At 34.6% G+C, this 22,407-nt stretch overlaps 1 protein-coding gene across 1 annotated transcript in view; it reads right to left on the bottom strand.

Annotated features, from left to right (window-relative positions):
- The window catches only part of PJA2 (praja ring finger ubiquitin ligase 2), a 55,058-nt gene that overhangs the window by 24,723 nt on the left and 7,928 nt on the right, over nt 1-22,407 (bottom strand). The window contains exons 4-5 of the mRNA XM_024743336.1: nt 21,301-22,351; nt 11,231-11,416 (exon numbers count right to left, since the gene is read on the bottom strand). Of these exons, the coding sequence (XP_024599104.1) occupies nt 11,231-11,416; nt 21,301-22,351 (1,237 nt within the window). The remainder of the gene's footprint in view (nt 1-11,230; nt 11,417-21,300; nt 22,352-22,407) is intronic.

The raw sequence follows: 22,407 nt of genomic DNA, 5'->3' as shown, positions 1-22,407 counted from the left end.
ACTATACTCCTACTATTCTTTCTTCTCTTGGAGCACATGGAGGTCATTCACCTTGGGGCCATTTCCTCTACCTGAAATGTACTTTCACCAGAGTTTTGCACAGCTTCCTTCCTTGGTTTTCAGAGTAAATGTCACTTCTTTCAGGGAAGCCTGTCTTGACCACTCATTTTAAGTAGATCACCAGTCACTGACTATATGTCATTCTTCTTGTTTTCATTATAGAACTTACTTTTACTTATCATTTTCTTATTTGTTTACTGTTAGTCATTCTCCCACTAGAAAATAAGCTCACAGAAACAGGGACAGAGAAATCAATAAAGAAAATAAGAAAGATGAAAGAAGTATTTCAAAACTATAAGAAAAAGGATCACTCGATAAATGATATTGAGACAACTGGGTATCCACCTGGAGGGAGGGAGTTAAATCTCTATGTCATTATTTAGCCTTAAATAAATTCCATATCTACTTTTAAAAAATGCATGTCCATCCTCAACACCACTAAACAAAAAAAGTACAAGAAGAATCAGGAGAGACATTTTTACAAAAATCTCAGTGTCATTTTAAACATTATGCAAAACCTTGAAGCCAAAGATAAACAGATTGTTAAATTTCACAACATACACATTAAAGAAAACACAGAAAAGTCAAAACACCAAAAATCTGGACACAAAGACCAAATTGAGAAATATTAATAATTATAATATATAAGGAAAAAAAGGTATTTCAAGGCTGCAATAACCATTTATAAATAAATTATACTGGTAGGATTTTCTTTTTCATTTTATTTAACAAAAAAATACCTTTTACTATATCAAAAGGAGGTTAAATATAGTCTTGGCAAAGTTTAATTTTAGTTTGGGTTTTAAGATGAGAAATAATGTTATACAACAATTTATGTATTTCAACTTGAAGAACAACTCTAATTAGAATTCTATTCATTCTAATGTGCAAATTTAACTTGAGGGATAAAAATATTTATGAAAGAGATGCAGATAATGCCCACATAGAAGAATCAACACATTTTAAATACAAAGAAACAGTATCTCTTTGTATAGCTAAACTCATAAATGTTTCTTTAATTTCAGATCCTAAACTACACTTCAGAATAACACATTTATAAGATTTAGTCTCATAAAATTAGAGAAATTAGCATAACAAAATGTGCTTATTTTGTAAAAATTTTAATGTCTAATACATAAAGATAGTAGATGCTTTATTTTCATGCATAATAATTAAGTCCAATGAAAAATTAAGCCTCAAATGGTTTTAAAATACAAAATCAAACTAATAATTCCTAAGCAGCACATCTCTCTTCACACCTTTATGAGAGTACTTGCCACATTGTACTGTAACTCTTCTGGTGACTCATTTGTCTTCTCCTAGACTGGGAACTTCTCAAGGGCATACAATGTTGTCTCTCATCATTGTAGCCTCACTTCCTGTAACAAGTGCTTGACACATCATAGGTACTCTCTCTCTCTCTGTGTTGCAAATGTAATAATAAATCCTTGAAAAATAATCTTTTAAAAGTCGAATAATTTAGAGATTAAGCCCAGAATAGTCCTTGGAAATGTCTGTTATTTCTAAATACATTTCTGTTTCCTATTATACAGCCGTCAAAATGACTCTGTGGTGGCGCAGTGGTTGAGAGTCCGCCTGCCGATGCAGGGGACATGGGTTCGTGCCCTGGTCTGGGAAGATCCCACATGCCGCGGAGCGGCTGGGCCCATGAGCCATGACCGCTGAGCCTGCTCGTCTGGAGCCTGTGCTCCGCAACGGGAGAGGCTACAACAGTGAGAGGCCCACGTACCGCAAAAAAAAAAAAAAGACTGTTACTCTGTACTTCAGATGCATAACATAAAACTCAAATATGTTGGTGAAAATGATTCAGTATAAGAAATAAACATTAATTTATGAGTTTTTTAAATTCAAAGAAGGAAACTAAAATAAGAAATAATTCTGAATCAATAAACAAAAATGTCATTAATACTCTTTTACTATATAAAGAATTCTTGGCTACATATTTTGCTTAAACATTTGATTGTCTTTCACGACTCATTATAACACAGTTACAGAAACAGAAAATAAGTGCTGTGTAGCATATGCTTTCAACATGTTACATAAAGTTCATTCACCATTTAACACAAAACTTATCAGGCTAGAAGAGTAGCCATGTGCTGGGCCAGAGTTGGCTTGATACTATAATAAAAGGAATTTTGATCCTAAAAAAAAAAAGAGATTCTGAATACTAGGGTCAAAAGTATCTTTCATTTTGTGTAGCTAACAAGAGAAACAAATATCCCCATGGGAATGTAAGTATATAATGTAAGTTTAGATGCTTAAAAAATCTTGAAAACGTTTCAGCAATCTCTTTTCTTCCTCCCTATATATATACACATATGCCCATACCACACACACACCATAAGTAACACATTCACAAAAATTTAGACCTCCAAGGCCCTTTCTTCATTTTGGTAATTCAAAAATCAACAAAATGTCATTACAATGTTACACAGTAATTTATGAGACTTAAAAAGACATATTATTTAATCATACCTCCAAATGGTCAACTCTAAAAAAGTAACCCAGTAGATGGAAGATGCAGAAGCCCTACTGCCACTACTACCAACGTCACAAGTATTTCACCTGGGAAGGGAAATTGCCAATCTGTTCTTTCCCTTTGAGCAATTTCAGCACAGTCTGGAGGAAATGAATGCTGCTGCCGTAACAGGAAGCGAAAAATGCCCCATCAGGTATCTGCACAACCTATCTCCAGTGAAAATCCTAGAAGACCACCCACATGATATTCTCTTAATTACAGGCCATACTGTTACGTCAAAGCTTCAGATAAATAGACTGTTGCTCCCTTTATGATTTATGCTTCATGATTAAAGATCTCTATTTTTCAATAACAGAAACTAAATTTAATAACATTACTGGAATAGCAATATTAAAAGCATTAAGATATACCAATAAACTAATACTATTGGGTATCTTAAAGAAATTTTCATTAAAATGTTTTAAAATATGCTATTATATAATCATGCATCGTAGAATTTCCTGAGAAGTGAAGAAAATGAAAGGCAGACAAATCAAATTAAATCCCTGAAAACACTAACTACTCTGATTTTACAAATCTGAGTGGCTTCCTTTAGCTAATAAAATCAGCAATTTGAGTATCCATTAAAAACAGCACAGAATATTAAATCTTCAGGTTAATACCAACATTTTAAAGTAATATAGCTATATTATAAGAAATTTATTTTCTTATAATATAAAATTTATAAAATTCTGAACAGAATAAACATTCCTAGTTAAATGGTATTTAACTAACCGGTTTTCATTTTATAACAAGACACACATACATTTAAGTACTTGCTAAGCTTTGGATATAAGCTCATTTTTAATAATACTAATTGTATAGCAAATGTTTAAGATTTCTAATCCCTATCGTGGAGGTAAAGTACAGAAGAAAGTAAATGAAATTTGACTTAAGAGTCAAAAAAGCCTAAAGGGAATTACAGCTTACAAAATCAAGGGTACCCTGTTGCAAATCCTTTGCATGGATTCCATGGCATCCAGTTGCAAAGATGGATTCCCAACACTTAATTTGAAGAACTGTTTCTTTAGTCTAATATATTTAGCATTGATTAATAGAAAAATTTTATTATTAAATTTTTACTAAAAAATGTTAAGAGTATTTACATTAAAAGTTTGTAAAGCCACCAGAACAGCTGGAAAAGCCTAAAGAAAAATACAAAAGTGTGATGTCTCTAATTTAATTTTAAATTCAAAAACATAAATCTCAAATGGACACTTAATACTGTCCAGCAATTACTAAGTGTCTACCTAGTAAGTCTGTTGCCTGGTTCTCTGAAAGCCCATTTCCCACCTTTTTCTTCTTAAATGTCACCTTCCTATCCTCCCCATCTCTCAACATCTAGTAACAATGAGAATACTGAAGTCACTTGAGCCTCATCTTTTCTTCCCAGCAGCAAATCTACAGACTCACCTACACTTGTACCTACCTGTTACCTTTCCACTAGTTACAATGGAGGAGTCTCTGCTCCTATAGACCCTCTCCCTGAGCTCTGGATCCCTTTTCATCTTCTTATCTTCTCAAGAACTTCACTTTATCTTTGGTATAATTATCAGTTAATTACTTTCTTCTTGAACATTCTACAAGCAAACAATCATGCTTTTAGGTTTTTAGGGGTGAGAACAACACTTTTCTAGGCCCAAAATCCACCTGTAATCCCTTCCCTTTAGTAAAGAATTGGGTATCTCCACTTTCTCACCTTCAATTCCCTTTATTTTTTAATTTCTTATTTTTTCAAATGCAAAATATATACAATCTATTTTAGTTATAAAGCATATTATACTGAACATTCATAAACCCACCACTTAAGCCAGGAACTAGAATATTACCACTGACTAGCATATACCTTGTTTTCTACACTTTTCCTATCCCCTTGGCCTGACCACAGAGCAAAGTACTATCTTGTTGATGCTGTTGTCATTCCACTGCATTTTTCTTTTTTTAAATATTTATTTATTTATTCATTTTTTTGGCTGCGTTGGGTCTTGGTTGCAGCACACCGGATATTTTGTTGTGGCACATGGGCTCTCTAGTTGTGGTGTGCATGCCCCATGGCATGCAGGATCCTAGTTCCCCAACCAGGGATTGAACCGGCGTCCCCTGCATTGCAAGGAGGATTCTTAACCACTGGACCACCAGGGAAGTCCCTCTATTGCTTTTTTTTTTTTTAATTTTTAAAAATATTTATTATTATTATTTTTTAAATTTTTGGCTGCGTTGGGTCTTCGTTGCTGTGCACGCAGGCTTTCTCTAGTTGCAGCGAGCAGGGGCCACTCTTCATTGCGGTGCACGGGCTTCTCATTGTGGTGGCTTCTCTTGTTGCGGAGCAGGGGCTTCAGGCGTGCGGGCCTCAACAGTTGTGGCACGCAGGCTCAGTAGTTGTGGCTCGCTGGCTCTAGAGCGCAGGCTCAGCAGTTGCAGTGCATGGGCCCAGCTGCTCCATGGCTCGTGAGATCCTCTTGGACCAGGGATTGAACCCGTGTCCCCTGCATTGGCAGGAGGATTCTTAACCACTGTGCCACCAGGGAAGCCCCACCTCCATTGCTTTTTGAAAGATGTTTTCACTATTTTTGCATACTTAAACAAGATATTTACTACTGCTTGTTTTTAAGCTTTATGAAATAGGTATCATACACATTTTCCCAGGAATAGTTGTTCTCACTCAACATTCTATCTTTAAGGTTCATCCATGTTTTTGCATGTAGCTGTGGCTCATTCATTACCATTGCTATGTAATACTCCATGTACGAATATGCCACTAATTTTTCTCTTATTAATTAATACTTGGGTAATATCCACCTCAACCAGCAGTGTGTAAGAACTGATTTATATCCTCCAAAACACCTGACATTGTCATATTTCTTAATATTTGCTAATCCGACGGGTGGGTAAAAGATGATACCTCCTTGTAATCTTAATGTACACTCCCCTGATTACTAACGATCTAAGTAAGCATCTTTTGATATTTTTATTCACCATTAATATTTCTTCTTCATTGAATTACCTGCTCAATGTTTTGGTGATTTTGCAATCAGACTGTCAGTTTTTCTTACTGATGTCTAGGAGTTCTTTTTTTTTTTTTGCGGTACGTGGGCCTCTCACTGTTGTGGCCTCTCCTGTTGTGGAGCACAGGCTCTGGACGCGCAAGCTCAGAGGCCATGGCTCACGGGCCCAGCTGCTCCACGGCATGTGGGATCTTCCCGGACCGGGGCACAAACCCGCATCCCCTGCATCGGCAGGCGGACTCTCAACCACTGCGCCACCAGGGAAGCCCTAGAAGTTCTTTATACATTCTGCACATTAAGACTTTCTACTATAAATATATTTTCCTAGTTTGGTTCTTTCCTTTTCGGTGTCTCTTCCTTTACATCTTCTTTTATTTTTCTGCCTTTTATTATTCTCCCATCCTGCCATGCTAATACTTCCCCCCCAATGGCTACAGAAATGGTGCAACTTGTCTTGCTCCTGATCTTAAGGGGGAATTTTTTTTTAATGCTTCCTTATTGAAATGATTTCTATTTTTTTTTAGACAGTTTTTATGAGGGCAAGGAAATTCTGTTCTGATCTTAGTTTCTGAATTCTTTTCATAAGGAGGCACTGAACATTACTAAGTGATTTTTTTCCCCTTGCATCTACAGAATTTATCATATGAATTTTCTCCTGTATTTTGCTAACGATTTGGTGATGACATTTACAGGTATTCAATGTGAAACTACTTTTGCATATCTGGAATAAACTCAGATTGGTAACTGAGTTTTATCTGTTAAAGAAATACACTTACAAATTCAGATTTCCAGTAATTCTGTTTAAGATTTTGATGTGTATTTTAATGAACGAAATAGGTTTATAATTTCCTTCACAAACTCTTTTGGTATTAGGGTTATATTGGCCTTATTTGAATGACTTGGAGAAATAGTTCTTTTTCCATTCTCTCGAAGGGTAGTGTGATATGATCCTTGAAAGTTTAGTTTAAGAGAATTCAGCTCTAAGATCACCTGGATCAGTTGTTTTCTCCATGGGAAGATTTTAAACCACTGATTATGTATCTGTAATAGTTATCATATTAGTTAGGTTTCCTATTTCTTCTTGAGTGACTTTTGGTGAATTCTATTTTTCTAGGAATTTGTCAACTTCTAAGTTTTCAAATTTACTGGTATAAAGTTCATAGTACTCTTTTTAAAAAGTCTATACAAACTTTATTGTGTTTGCAGCTGTGTCCACTTTTGTATTTCCGTATTATTTATTTGTGTCATCTTTATTTTCCTGTTCACTATCAAGTAGAATGTCTCTTTTTCTTAATCTTTTCAAAGTATCAACTTCTGATTTCTTTGATTCTCTCTACCGTAATTGTTTTCTGATTTATTGAATTTTGTTCTTATCTTCCCTAATTCTAATTCTTACCTCCTTAGTTTCTTTGTTGATTCTAATATTCCTTTTCTGTTTTTTAAGTTAAATGCATAGCTACTCCACTTTCAGCTTTGGTTCTTTTCTAACATAAGCATTTATAAAGATAAATTTCCCTTTAAATATCAATTTCATTGCAATTCCACAGATTTTGATTGGTGGTATTTCCATTATCATTGAGTTGGTGAGCGTTTTAAACTTCTAGTATAATTTCTTCTTTGTCCTACTGCTTTTTTTTTTTGTGGTATGCGGGCCTCTCACTGTTGTGGCCTCTCCCGTTGCAGAGCACAGGCTCCGGACGCGCAGGCTCAGCGGCCATGGCTGCTCCGCGGCATGTGGGATCTTCCCGGACCGGGGCACGAACCCGTGTCCCCTGCATCGGCAGGCGGACTCTCAACCACTGTGCCACCAGGGAAGCCCTGTCCTACTGCTTTTTTAAAAGGATGGATAATTTAAAATGCATGGAGGGTTTTATATAAAGTATATTTATATATTAAGAATTTATATTTGTATTATTTATTTCTAAATTAATTGCACTGTGGTCAGAGAAAATGGTCTCTAGGACATTGATTCTTTGAAATGTGTTAACCTGTACTTTGCAGTCTAGTACATGTTCAGTTTTTGTGTGTTTGTGTATTCCACAGCATGCAGTGTTCATTAAAGCAAGCTTAAGTAAGTTGTTCAAATCTGCAATTAATTTTTTATATCCATGAATTATTAATTGAGAAAGGTATTTAAAAATTTTCTAATATGACAGAAAATCTGTCAATATTCTCTAGCTTGGTTAAATTTTGATGTATATATTTTAAGTCTGTGCATTCAAGTTTAAAACTGCTACATTTTACTAGTAAATTGGACTTACTACATAGTGATCTCCACTCTCCCCATTAATGCTTTTTCTGTCTTTAAGTCTAAATTGCTAATGTTAGTATAATTAGTCCATTTTCATTTAGTTAGTGTTTCCCTGAAATATCATTTTCTGCCCTTTTACTTTCAATCTTTCTGTATGTTAATGCTTTAAGTGTGTCTTTTGTAAACAGCATTTAACTTTAAAAAAATCCAACTGATTTGAAGCTTTTCTTTCACAAGCAGAGAGTAAGCAATTTATATTTATTACAGGACTTTTTCTTACATCCTGCTTTTTCATCTCTATTTTTCTTCCCTTTTTTATGCTTTTTCTTCCTTTTTTTTTAACTGTTATTTGGATTGACTTTAAATGTTATTTTTCTATGTCTTAAACTCCTTTTTTCCTCTTCTACTGGTTTCCAATACATATACTCTGTATTTATTCTTGTAGTTGTTACCCTTGAAATTTTACCGTACAAATTTAACATGTCAGCAGTTAACTTTCAGACCTCTCCCAAACTATACACTTCAACTCTGATCTTCCCCCATCAACTGAAATACTACTGCTGTCCAGCATTTTAGTTCTGTCCCCCCTCACCACTTGACTTCTATTTTTTTTTAATCAAACTACCGGTTTTATTATTGTAGGATATCAATGCAAGTAGCTGATGATTTTCAAATGTGTTTCTGTTTATACATATACCTGTACATCTACCTACAATTCAGGATACTTTCCTTAAACTTGTAGGTTAAATATCCAAGTGCCTCCTGCCATCTACAATGCATGTCTCACTGGCACTTAAAATTTCAAAAAGGAGTTCCTACTTCCCAGTCCTCTCCTCAGGCTTCCTCATCTCAGTCAACAACATTAACATCTACCCAATGTTCCAACCAAAAAACCTAGGCATAACTGACTGATTTCTCCCTCATCTCACACCCAATCCTTCCTAATACTTATAACTCAAAAATATTCTGAAACCTCTTCACCTTTTTAAATTCTCACTACCATCCCCTCACAGCCTAATCCACTCTCATCCTCTTTTTTACTTTAGTCCCTTTCCAATTCGATCTCCAAAAAGCTGTTAGAGTGATCCTTTAAAAATGTGTGTCAAATCAGTTAATTCCTCACTTAAAATCTCACTGCTCTCTGAACAAATTCCAGATGCTACATGTCCTGCATAGTCTGGTTCCTGCCAACTTCATCTCTTATTATTATTCTTTCCACTCATCTGCTTCAGCCCCACTACCATCTTACATGCCAAGCCCTTTCCTTTTCAGTATCTCTGCTCTCATCTTTCTTTTTGCCTAGAAAGCTCTCCTTCAACTAACCGCTAATTCTCATCTTTTAGAGCTCAGCTCAAAAGTCAATTCCTAAGAGAAGTCCTCCCTGAGCACTCTAATTAATGTAAGCCCCTGTCAGTTATTTTATCACATTAATGTTTTATTCCCTTCACAGTAATTATCAGTTTGTAATTTATCATATTTGTATCTTGTTTATTACCTGCCTCTCCCACCACAAGGTAAACTTCATGGGAGAATCTTATTTGTCTTGTTCACTGATATAATCCCAGGATCCAGTACCATGCTTGGCACATACTATATGCTCAATAAATATCTGTTGCATGAATAGTTACTATCACAAATTACATACGAAAAAATTAATAAAACTTAGTAAACTAACTAATAGTGATTAGAGATGATCAAACATAAAGTTAGGAAAAGGAAAAAAATGCCACCTCAACCTACCACTATCAAGACCAATTATGTTCTTACATTTCTTTCTTTACAAATTTTCTAATATGCTTTATTTCCAGAGTTTCTTACAGAAGTAATCTCAAACTGGAAATTTATACTTTTTGAAAAGTAAAAATTGTAATGTCCAAGTTGAAATAGGTTTTTCCTAAGAAAACATATTTACCAAAATAGTTCCCTTGAGAGACTAAATTAGAACCAATTATTAAAGAAAAAAAATTTAATTATCAAAGAAACACTCCCTCACAACAAAGCACCAAGCCTAGAAGGTTTCACAAGCAAATACTAACAGTCTTTAAAGGAATAAATAGCTATTTAAACACCAAAAGATATACACACACACACTCACACAAATATATATTTGTGTATATATATGTGTGTATATATATATATATATACACACACACACACAAATATATAAATAAATAAATAAATAAATATAATTGCTCATGATCATTAGGCCAAAAGTAAAAAAATCATTATATCATTTCCATTGGTGCTAACAAGACTTTAATAAAATTCAACGAACATTCTTGCCAGAAACCTATAAAATACAAACAGGGTAAAATTTCCTTTGTGTGATTGGGATTGACATATATACACTAATATGTATAAAACAGATAACTAATGAGAACCTGCTGTATAGCATAGGGAACTCTACTCAATGCTCTGTGGTGACCTAAATGGGAAGAAAATCCAGAAAAAGAGGGGATATATGTGTACATATAGCTGATTCACTTTGCTGTACAGCAGAAACTAACACAACATTGTAAAGCAACGATACCCCAATTTAAAAAACAATTTTTTTTTAATTTCCTTAGTGTGATTTAAGACAAAAAAATTGTGTATGTGTGTGTGTACATGTATGAAATCAACCTAAAACCCCAAATCATTCTTACTAGGGAAATACTAGTGGAGCAAGGGCTGGTAAACTATGGCCCACAGGTTATTTCCAGCTTGCCAATTTTATAAATACAATTTTGTTGGAAGACAGTTACACCCATTCATTTACATATTGTCTATGGCTACTTTTACCCTATAACAGTAGAACTGAGGAGCTCCAACAGAAACTGACACACAAAGCTGGAAATATTTACTATTTGGCCCTTTGTAATATAAATTTGACAAGCCCTGCACTAGAGCATTCCCATTAAAGTTAGGAAAAGACAAAGATATATATCATCAACCACTAATTTCTAGAGATATCCAATGCAATTAGAGAGAAATATTAAAACTTCAACTTTTCCTACTGCCTGCATTTCCATGAAAAAATCACTGATTTCCCTCTGAGGGCTTCCCTTCTCTCTTGCTATTATCTTCACTGAATAGCAATGGCAGCTCTGATTCACTCATACCTGACTTACCAAAATGATCTTTCAAATGTCCAACATTTCTTCAATAAAGCAAAATGGAAACACATACTGTATCTAAGACAAGACACTGTAATTACCAGTATTTTCAATTTAATTGTTCTTTGGAAAACACGGAAGGCATAACAAAATTCAGCAGGATCTACTGATCCTACATAGGGCTTGTAAATGCAATTAATAGCATACCCAACATCTGAATGTGATGTATAACACTCTTGTGCAGTATGCATAAAAATAACAAATCTTACTGTGAACATACCCTTCCTGAAGAGACAATTCTTGGTTTTCCTCTTCGGGACCACTGCTATCACTTTGTAGTTCAGGTTCATTCTCATCTTTTCCTGGCAGAGTCTCCCAGCTTTCATCACTTGAGGACTGATCTTTTTCCGTACCAGAAAATCGATGAGGCAAAGAGGCAGACCATTCTCCATCACTGCATTCTGAACTGCAAATTTAGAACAGAAATATACTGTCATTACAAGTGCATTTATTATTTGGAGTGTTAACCAGGCATCATGGTAGAGAGTGGAGTACTGATGCTCTACATGTTTCATCAGGTGCCAATTAAATTTTAACATACTTTAAAAATAAATACAGGGCTTCCCTGGTGGCGCAGTGGTTGAGAGTCCGCCTGCCGATGCAGGGGACACGGGTTCGTGCCCCGGTCTGGGAGGATCCCACATGCTGCAGAGCGGCTGGGCCCGTGAGCCATGGCCGCTGAGCCTGCGCGTCCAGAGCCTGTGCTCCGCAATGGGACAGGCCACAACAGTAAGAGGCCCGCATACCGCAAAAAAAAAAAATAAATTAAATAAATAAATAAATAAATAAATAAATAAATACAGAGATAAATATTCAGCAGAATATAACTTTTTCAAATGAACATAGCATATAGCAAGTTATGAAATTATCAATTTATTATCTTCTTCATTAAAGTAACTAATTCCATGGTGCTTAGACATAGGTTCTTTATATTTTAGACATACTTCTCCACAAAATTTTCAGTAATTTATTCGATAATGCCAGATTAAATGCTATCTGGAATAAATAATAGAGTTATTACTCACCTGACTTAAAACAACTTTCTAATTACATACTGACAACTGATATTACATCCTCTATGAATATATTTTCACTATTACCATGTTTTAAAAGCTTACTTTTTTCTTCGTTTTACAAAAAACTTTACAATGGAGAGAGATTCAATTCATTAAAAGCAGCACTGACAAATCTTTACTGAAGTCCTTTGGTAAGACTGTGAACACAAAATAAATTTCAACTCAAGAGAATATTTCGATAAGGAATGAAAAAGTGTGATAAAAGGGTTAATAAAAAAATCTCTGAAGAATTACTTTTAGATAGTATACGTATTTAACTGGTTAATTTGGCTACATTCAACAACTCGCAAAGCATCAGACATCTTATACTACCAGAAGCTAAAATATTACTTAACAGTGTTGAAAATAAATCTTAAATGCTTTTTCTAACCATATCAACCATTCTGGTCAAGAATTCTCTTAAAGATATTACCCTTTGTGCACTGACTTTTAAGAAACCCAAAAATAACAAAATTTAATTTACTTTTTTGAAAGGAAGTGATAATTGGTATTGTCTCCTTCTACAGGCAGATAAACCCAAGATGCAATTAACGAAGAGCAGCATTAATCTGAGCTCTGAGAAGTTAGCAGAAGTAAAAAAAAATAAAATCAATTTCCAATTTTCAGGGCCCAAACATCCTGGAGAAGAAATAGAACAGAGCCCTGGCATAGCAAATAAAAGGTGTTCCTTCACTGGGTATGAGCCAAAACTGCTTATATTCTGTAAAATTTTCTGTGACCCAAAGAATAATCTAAGATCAAGTAAATCATTTCCAGACTTGTATCAGTGTCAAAATCTAACACAGAAAATAGTTTTAAAGGAGCTTACTGAGCTAACTTCCCTTGACAATGAATCTTCTCAAATTCACAGCTAAATTACCAACTCCAGTTTTGAAATGTTTTTAAGAAGTAGGGTTGGATTTCTAGATTAATTTCTGGCAATTTTTAACATCTACTTAAAAGTGAATTTCATTTTTTAAACATTTCTCTCAGAGATTGATCCTGTCCAGAAAGATAACATATGAAACTTCTGAACTTTTCTGAATTAATGAAATAACTGATGGAATATCTCCAAATTTCAATAGAAAAAGAATGTCTATGATAAACAGTCAACATATTTAAGAAGCTTATGTCAAGGACTGGCAAACTATAGCCTTTTAGCCAAATCTGGCCCTGCTGCCTGTTTTGTTTGTTTTATGGTATGTGAGCTAAAAATGTTTTTTTTTTACCTATTTATATTGGATTTTGCCTCTTAGTTTAAAAAACCTAAAATATTTACTATCTGGCCCCTTAAGAAAGTTTGCAGACCCCTGGCCTACATCATTATTACTCATTACACATAACACTCACCTCAAAGTAGATAACTTTTAAATATATATCCCCAGCCCTGATCACCATACTAAGCTTTTATAACCACTAACTGCCCACCAAACATTTTTAGATTTTCAGCCTCCTTTTAAAAATTATATTTTTATAACAAAATTCATCTGCCATATAAGTCCCTTTCTTGATTTTCTATCTAATGGTATTACCCTGCCCTTAAGCTGGAAACCACATATCTTTGACTCTTCACAAACTCTCCACTTTTAAGTCCTTTTTTACTTTCCATTCTTTCTGTCCAATGGCTCTTATGTCCTAGCTCCTTTTTCTCCATTTCCCCTAACAAACCTTGGTTCAAGTGCTTTTCTCCAAACAGATTGAGACAATCAATTATTAACTGGTGTCCCTAAACTTAATCCCAAATCCCTCAACTCACTTAAAGAACGCATTCTGAATATCCCTATCATTTCCATTTATATCAAACAGTACATTTATAACATTACTCCAAAAATTTTCAACAGTTCCTCTCTACTAAAGCTGCATTTCATAAACTTAAGCCATTTGCCTACAGTCCTCACAATTTTTGCTACAGTTGTACATTAACACTGTGTCTTAAGGTACAGCAGTTGAGAACACAGGTTCTGGAGTCAGCTGGCCTGGATTTGAATGCACCAGTTATTAGCTGTGAAAAAGTTACTTAACCTCTCTGTACCTTTATTGCCTCACCTATCAGGTAAATATAATAGCATCCACTATCTCATTGAGTTCATTTGAGGAATAAATGAGTTAATATATAGAAAACATTCTAACAGTGCTTAGTAAATAATATCATCAGCAACTATTAACAAATCTTTTTTTTAAACAACAGTTTTTTTTCACTCAAATACATTTTAGTTATCTCTTAAGCAATATCCATAAAGTTCCAAATTTGATGTGCTAGCTATATTTTTTTTGATTCACACTAATATAAATATATAATGATAAAAATTAAAAACACTTGTCTGTGTGCCACTTAATATATTTTACCCTCTTTAAAAAATACTGGCCTACAGAAAAAAAGAAGTTTGAACTTCGAATGGCACTGATTTACTACATCCGATCCCAGTTATGAGTACATCCTTACATCCAACTCTTTCCTTCCAATATGCTCTATTCCAAGTGCTGTCCCCCAAATACGAATTTTCATCACAACTATTCCTCCCACCACCAAGAATGTCTTCACAATCACTTCACCTTTTTTCCCATTTCAGGACCAGATCACTCTTTCAAGACCTTCCTCTACAACACTGCTTCTTTTGTTTTTCAATTAATTCATCGACTAGCCTTCTTATTCGTTCAGTCTAAACCACTAAAGTGCAGCTGCTTCTTTAACACTGCTTTTAAAGGTATTTTTCTAAGTGCAAAATCACAGTTCCTTTTCCCAGAAAAGCATCTAAGGAGATCTGTCTCAATTGTGAAGCACCTGTAAGCTCTTGGAAGTTAAGACTGTGCTATCAAACGACTTTACATAGACAACTTTCAGTGATATCAGTTTATTTAAAAAGGGCCAATAATTAATCGTCTTTGAAGTACGTTCCCCAGAAATTAACATACATTTGTGATATAAGTGATAGAAAGTAATATATCAATAATTTCCTATTAATAATTCATTCTGAATGTTATTATCTATGAAAAATTTCAAACTTAATGTCTATTAATAATTTGTAGCTCTAAAAGTCCAAACTGGCTCAGAGGGCTAGTCAGAGGAAACTATGAATCGATGGCTAAGATTTTTTACTATGAAAAACAAAAAACCTACCACAGGCAATTTCTTTACTGAAGAAACAAAATACTACATTTAACATCAGGTGAAAGTTCCATCTACAACATACGATAGCCTTTTTCACCGTGGCAGTGGAACGCCACAATGGCAAGAGCAAGCTCTGAAGTCTGACAGAGTTTAGGTTAGGATCTGCTCAGTACTTACTAGTACAAGCCTGGGCAATGAATGAACTTCCCTGAGCTCACTTCTCCTCATCTGTAAAATGAGGATATTAATATTTACTTTTCAGGTCTACAGTGCTGTTTAAATGAATACCACAGATAAAATGTTTTGCACAATTTTTGGAAAATGGTAAACATTTAATAAAGGTAGTTACTTCTTTCATTATATAAGCGGTTTGCTTAGAAATTTCATTTGGATTTCCTACCAGCACACCACCATTTTCCTCTTTTCTCTACCAAAGAAAATCTACTTGACATCCTCTGGTCTTACTGAATAGCAGTATCAGCCTCCTGGTCACCCAACAGCTTTATACCAGAGGTCAGCAAATTATGCCCTGGAGCAGAAGCCAAATCCGGCCACCTGTCTGTTTTTTAGTGGCCCGGACGCTAAGGATGTTTTTTTCGTTTTAAAATGGTCATACAAGTATCCACATAATATCCTCAATATTGCCTTTTGGTCCACAAAGCCTAAAATACTTACTATCTGGTCAAACTTTTTAAAAAAGTTTGCAGACCCCAAAGAAGATGCAGCAAAGAAGCATCAAACACAGGTCAATGGAAGAGAAACCATGGAGCAGAAAAGGGTGAGCAAACAGCTCAATGGTAGCACTGAAGTCAAAGAAAATGGGTAGAGAAAAAAATCAATTGGCTATGGAAATTGGGAGGTCACCGTTAACATGGGAGAATATAGAAATAATACAGGGAGTTAGATTTTGAGGCATTTAATAATAGTGGATAGTGAAGGAACAGAAGCAGAGTATGTGGAACATTTATTCTGAAAATTCAGCAGTGTCAGAGAAAATATAAACAGGCAAGTAGTTAAAAGAGGGAGCAAGATCAATGAAAGCTGCCCCCAGGATTTAGAAAAGGAACCCAGGAGTAAAGGTAACAGATATGTAAGGTGTCAGATATGACTGCAGGCACAGAATGAGAAAAGTCAGCTCTCTTCACTGAAGAAGAAATTTAAAATAGGAACCAATACCAACATATTCTAATATGTTAGTATGTTAATATGTATTCTGATGGAGGAGAGGAAAACAAGAAAGTTCACATTTAATTATTTCAGTATCTCCAGGAAAGCAGAGACAAAGTTATCCACTAAGAATGACAGGAGTATAAGGAACTAAAAGCAAAAAGAGAAAAGATTTTAAAATAACTTTTCAAGGAGAACAACCAACAGAACAAACAGGACACAAAATGGTCATGGACTAACGAGGACCCATTTATTCTTGATTATAAAAGCATATGAGTCAAACATTAAAAATTTTTCAAAGTAAAAACTAAAATACCACTGTGACTTTTATATGGTCTTTCCTTAGTACTGTCTCCCATTAACATTTAGAGGTATATGCAAGAGCAAAAAACTATAACTTACTCAAGTATTACACTCTTTACAGATTCAATTGTGAATCAAAAAACCTTTTTCACATAAATAAAATTATATGTGGTTTCTAGACAAAACATTTTATGTACAAATCTAGGTATAAATAAGATACAGAAGTAAAACCAGGCAAAAGCAACCTCTTATTCCCTAAGTCCCCCAAGGAATGGTTTGTTTGTCTTCTTTGATATTTATCACATCCACAAAAACTCAACTATATAGGAGCTTAGGGAAGAGTGAAGTTTTAGGTAATTTTCTTATCTGACCATCTGTGGATCAAAAACACTTTTGAATTTTATTGAAAATACTCTGGAAGGAAATTATATTAAAACATATTATATAATTCTCTGCATTTTCCAAAATAGTATACTAAACATAATCTAACAGTTTGGGACTTTTTACTAGTACTAACACTGAACTATGTTGTAATAAAGTAATACAAATGGAAGCTGTTCAAATCTATGTCTACTTAATTTTGTAAATAAGGCCCAAATGGTTTGGTTTTTTGGCTGTGCCAGGCAGGTTGTGGGACCTTAGTTCCCTGACCAGGGATCAGACCTGAGCCCTTGGCAGTACCATGGGACCTCCAGGGAAGTCCCTGGTTTTTCTTTTTGAATTCTGCCTGCCTTTTACAACTTTCTGATCTTTTCCCCTAGTATCAAAATATTGTAATCTATGACTCCCTAGCATGCCTGAGGAACAAAGTTATTTATCCCCAATTTACTCCTTTTAAACTTCTATGAACTTGGAAACAAGATATAAAGTGTTCCTAAAATATTAGAGCATGTGCTTAAAGATCTTTGTTTTGGTTGTTCATAGATGTTTTACTTGTTGGGAGATAGCGAGATCAGAGGAGCTTTCTTCATGGCTTTCAGCAAACATACAGGAGAGGAAAGGAGCTTAATTTAGCCTCATGATAATTATCTGTATATTCTGTCTTCCTCATAAGGCTGGTGAACACCAAGGCAACAGGAATCATGATTATTTGTATTTACAGAGTACCTGAAACAAAATGTGACCCCTGGGAGGATTTCAATAAATCCCTTTTAAGTATATCAAATTGTAATCAACTAAATAACCAATATTCTTTTTATTCTCCCAAAGTCATCAACAACAACAAAAAAGTTGTCCTGACATTTTTATCTTTGGTAAGGTTTTTTACCTTTTAAGCAAGGTTAAGGCCTAGGGACAAAAACTCTGCCAAAAAACCTCAAGTACTATAAGAAGTGGTTAAGAGATAAGAAGTGGTTAACCTCTCTTCAGAGCAATTAGGCCTAAGGTTAAAATGTGCTGGCATGGCTGAAAGGTTCTTTTAAACTCAAGATCTCGTCCTCAAACAGTTATTAAAGTTCTCAGGGTATATTTCAAAAGAGCAGGGTATTAACCTAACGCTCCGGTCTAATTCCAAGTCTGGTAATTATATGCTGCCTGTTAAAATTCCCCTTGCAGTTGTAATTTAATAAGGTGGCGTTTAGTTCTCGTCAAACAGCTCAGAGCAATACAACCAGCTACAATGCTTATCCCATAAAGTGTAATGTTTCAGATGTGATTAAGTGATCATTTAGAATATTTCAGGGAATCAGGCCGTACATTCATTAAAGTATTTTTCCAGTTGTAAAGAATAAACTATATACTTTTTAAGGGGCCAAAAATTCCTATACCTTGAAATGTCACAGTAAATTTTAGTTTATGTTCTTTATAAGAGAGTTCTGTAGTTATTATAATACTAACATGACAAGAAAACTCAAGTATATCATCTTCAAGTTTTACAAAGCAGAGAAAATGCAAAAATCCCTCACAGACGCAAAGCAGAAGCTATTTATACTTTCCTTCTCAAGGTACTGGTGAGAGAGTCACTGTGTTTCCCCATTTCTCCAATCTGCAAATACCAGAACTTAGGAGAACGACAGTAAAACATTAGGAAGATGAACAAGTGGCAAAATGAAACTAAACAGGAGTGTACAGCTATGAAATTTCAACATTTATCTGGCGCCATATTAAAAGGCATCCTGGAACTGTGATCTCTTGCAGAGAGTAAGGGCAGAGGAACTGGAACAGTAGCACAGAAATAGAATTACTCCCCAAGATTGTACAGACTATTTAAATGAGGTCCTAAAATATATCTTAAGGCTTACAGATGCATATATAGGTAGAATCCTAGGTAGAATCATTATCCTTGATGAAAGCCTTAAAAAACAAACAAACAAAAAATATTAAGTGTTTCTGTCATTTCGATGTGTCTTAAAGAATACTCTAAAATTAGTTCCATCATTTAAGTACACCCAACTATAGGCTCTGTAAGTCAATATATTACTAAAAAGTTTCTATCAACTGTGTTTTTCTCATCTATACTCTGTTTATTAAAAAATCTGTCATTTTTCAGAGTACTGACATTATCACTCAAGGAAAAAACTTATAAATAAATATACAAAGACAACACCCTATAACTCTTAAAAGGCCAGAATCATTCTAGGCAAAGAAAACAATGCTACTATTAACAACAACAACAACAAAAATCAATTTAAAAACGAAGAGCTGAAAACACTACCATTTACGACTGCAACGAAAAGAATAAAATATCTAGGAATAAACCCACCTAAGGAGACAAAAGACCTGGAGGGAGGGAGACGCAAGAAGGAAGAGATATGGGGATATGTATATATGTACAACTGATTCACTTTGTTATAACGCAGAAACTAACACACCATTGTAAAGCAATTATACTCCAATAAAGATGTTAAAAAAAAAATAAATAAAATAATTAAAAAAAAAACAACCAAGAGCCAAGTAAACTACCCTTTTTCTTGAGGGTGGAAAACAGTGTAAATATTTCATCAACTTCATTAGATGACATCAGGCCTAACTATAAAAAGCAAACAAAAGAAGCTTTTATTTTTGATTAGTGTCTATAATGGAGAAAGCACAGCCAAATTAAATGATTTTCTTCAAAAAAGCAAAATGTAGTAAAAAATGCTTAGAAATACTACTTAACAATTCCCACTGGGGTCTAAGCCAGCACCCAGAAATCAAACACTTTCATATTTCTGTAGCAAAATGTATGAATACTTGAAAATAGTCCTCGTTTTAATTTAGATCTAGATCTGCCATCAAGTAAGTTAATATTAGGTCAGGTTTTGTTGTCAATTTCTGTTTTTAGAACTTTGCGGATTTTGGATAAAAGACTGTGGACCTAAACTGAAAAACAGAAATAAATCAGGCACAAGTTTTTTTTTTTTTTTTTTTTTAATTGGCCGCACGACACGGCATACAAAATCTTAGTTCCCCAGCCAGGGATAGAACCTGTATCCCCTGCAGTGGAAGTGCAGCATCCTAACCACTGGACTGCCAGGGAAGTCTCAGGCACAAGTTCTTAACTAACTTTATTCTTAGCTTAGAAAATAGTAGGTTACATAAATATTGTCTGCTAACCCTTGAAGTTTACAAACTTCAAGATAGCAGTAGAAATATTTTAATTGTTTCTACAAGTTACTTATACTATACTACGGAAGCTTAATTCATACATCCAATGAAAATCAAAAAGATTTTATTAACTTTATGATATGAAATAAAATATATAAAATGCATTCATATTCAAAAGGATAAATTTCTTCCCTTGTAGTACTTTCTAGTTATAAAAAACTATTTCTTTAAATTAATAAAATCTTGAAATTGCACTGTAATTGAGCATGGCAAGGGTTCCCACTAGCTTAAAAGGATAGGTGAAAGTGACTCTGGGGTAATGAAAAGTCAGCAGTTGGACAAAGAAATTCTCCATTTCTCTCTTCTTTCTGTTGTCCTACAGTTTGGAAAAAAAGGAATCTATGTAAGAGGAAACAGAATGCTTATTATAAGAAAAGTTATATGTTCTCTTGAAAATAGTAAATTATAGTGGTGAAGAACACAGAGCCTGGAGTTAGTCAATAAGTAGATAATCAAATTCCAGCTCCACCTTTTACTAGCTTTGTGACCTTAGGAAGTTAGTAAGTGCTCTTATGCCTCAGTTTCATCTATAAATGCGGAAAATAATAGAATGTACCACATAAAGTTGTTAATGAAAATTAAGTGCTAAACAAAAATAAGTAAAAAATAAACAGTGACAGGAACAGCAACAGGAAGAATAAACAGGTGATATTAGTAAATACTGGCAAAGTTAATGCAATATTACCAATCAAAATTTTCTGTGGTTTTAATCACTTTTTAAACCCAGACTGGCTTAGAAATTTTTTTAAATACAATAAATGTTTACCTTGCATTTTATTAACTGAAATACCATGAACGGAAATAATAAGTAGCTCTTTTTATAATAATGAATAACCATTACCTGAACTTATAATTTCTGTAAACTCCTGAAATCCCTCAAAGAGAGTTTCTGTGAAAAACTAACGAGTAGTTTACATGTATGGTTACCACTCAGTAAATAAGAATATTTGATAAGTCAAAATATCTAACTCACTGACCATGTCAGACAGCCCATCCACCAAATATCATGGTACTAGAAATAAACCACTTTGCTCACTAAACCATCTCACAAAGCACAGCACGAAACCTTACCTATCTTCATCTTTGTCATACAGTTGGTAATAATCTCCACAGCCATTCCAAAACGTGTTATCCACAACTTCTTGCCTTCCTGTGGCTCCATTTTCTGGTGTTATTTGGTTATCTTCTGTTTCTCTCTGTGTAACTCTTGCGAAAGGCAGATCCAAGAACATACAATCATGTTCTCCATCATAGTCATCACATTTTATTAAGAGGTCATCCGAGCCATTTTCCTCAACTTCCAAAGCCTCTCTCCACCTCTGAACACTTCTTTGTTTAGCCTCATGCCTATTAAAACCTGTTTCTTGGTCCACCTGGCTTGAACTTATCAGTTTCCTAACTTTGGGCCTCACTACCTGTTCAGGAGAACTTCCCTGGTTTTTGCCCCTATCACTGGTATTTTGCTCACTGCAAATATGCCTGGGAGCACAGGCTGAATCTTCAACTGAATTTTCTCTTTGTCTCTCCTGGCTAGTATTATTTTGTTGTTTCTTTCTAACCACTTCATCTTCAGAAGAGAACCTCTGAAATTCCTGATTGTTCTGATTGACAAACTCAGTATCACCAGTTGAACTTTTCACTAAAGGTGCTGAATCTACCTCTTCAAACTCATCTCTTAATTCACAGTTAAAAGAGGGAACTGTCGGTGAAAGACCAGTGTATGCCTCTACCTCTCCATTTTCCAACTCAAACACTGTATTGCCCAATGCTTCCTGATATCTACCACCTTCCACAACGTCTGCAGAGAGCTGATGACTGTCATTATCCTCTCCATGTCTGCCATCTGGATCATAAGAGTCAGTATGAACCAATGTAATTCCATTTTGGACACTTGAAGCATTACAAACTCCTGAAGTATATTCTCCCTCAGAATGATTGTGAAGATCCGTACTGCTTCCTAAGGTCTCCCTGCCTTCCTCGCTATGATGTACTGCAGCAAAGGATGCACTGCTCTCAATGGTTTGATTCAATGCTGTATCACAAATGGCAATTTCTGCTTCAGTTTTTTCAAATAAAGGGTCATTGGGTAAAGAAGAATGAACTTGATCCAATGGACTGGAACCTTCATAGGGAACAAAAGAAAACATATTTAGAGGGGTTAATTTAGATAATGTTTTA

Source organism: Neophocaena asiaeorientalis, unplaced genomic scaffold, assembly GCF_003031525.2.
Source record: "Neophocaena asiaeorientalis asiaeorientalis breed wild unplaced genomic scaffold, Neophocaena_asiaeorientalis_V1.1 scaffold26, whole genome shotgun sequence".
NCBI lineage: Eukaryota > Metazoa > Chordata > Mammalia > Artiodactyla > Phocoenidae > Neophocaena > Neophocaena asiaeorientalis.
Note: the sequence above shows the minus strand (reverse complement) of the source record. Positions and strands in the feature narration are given on the sequence as shown.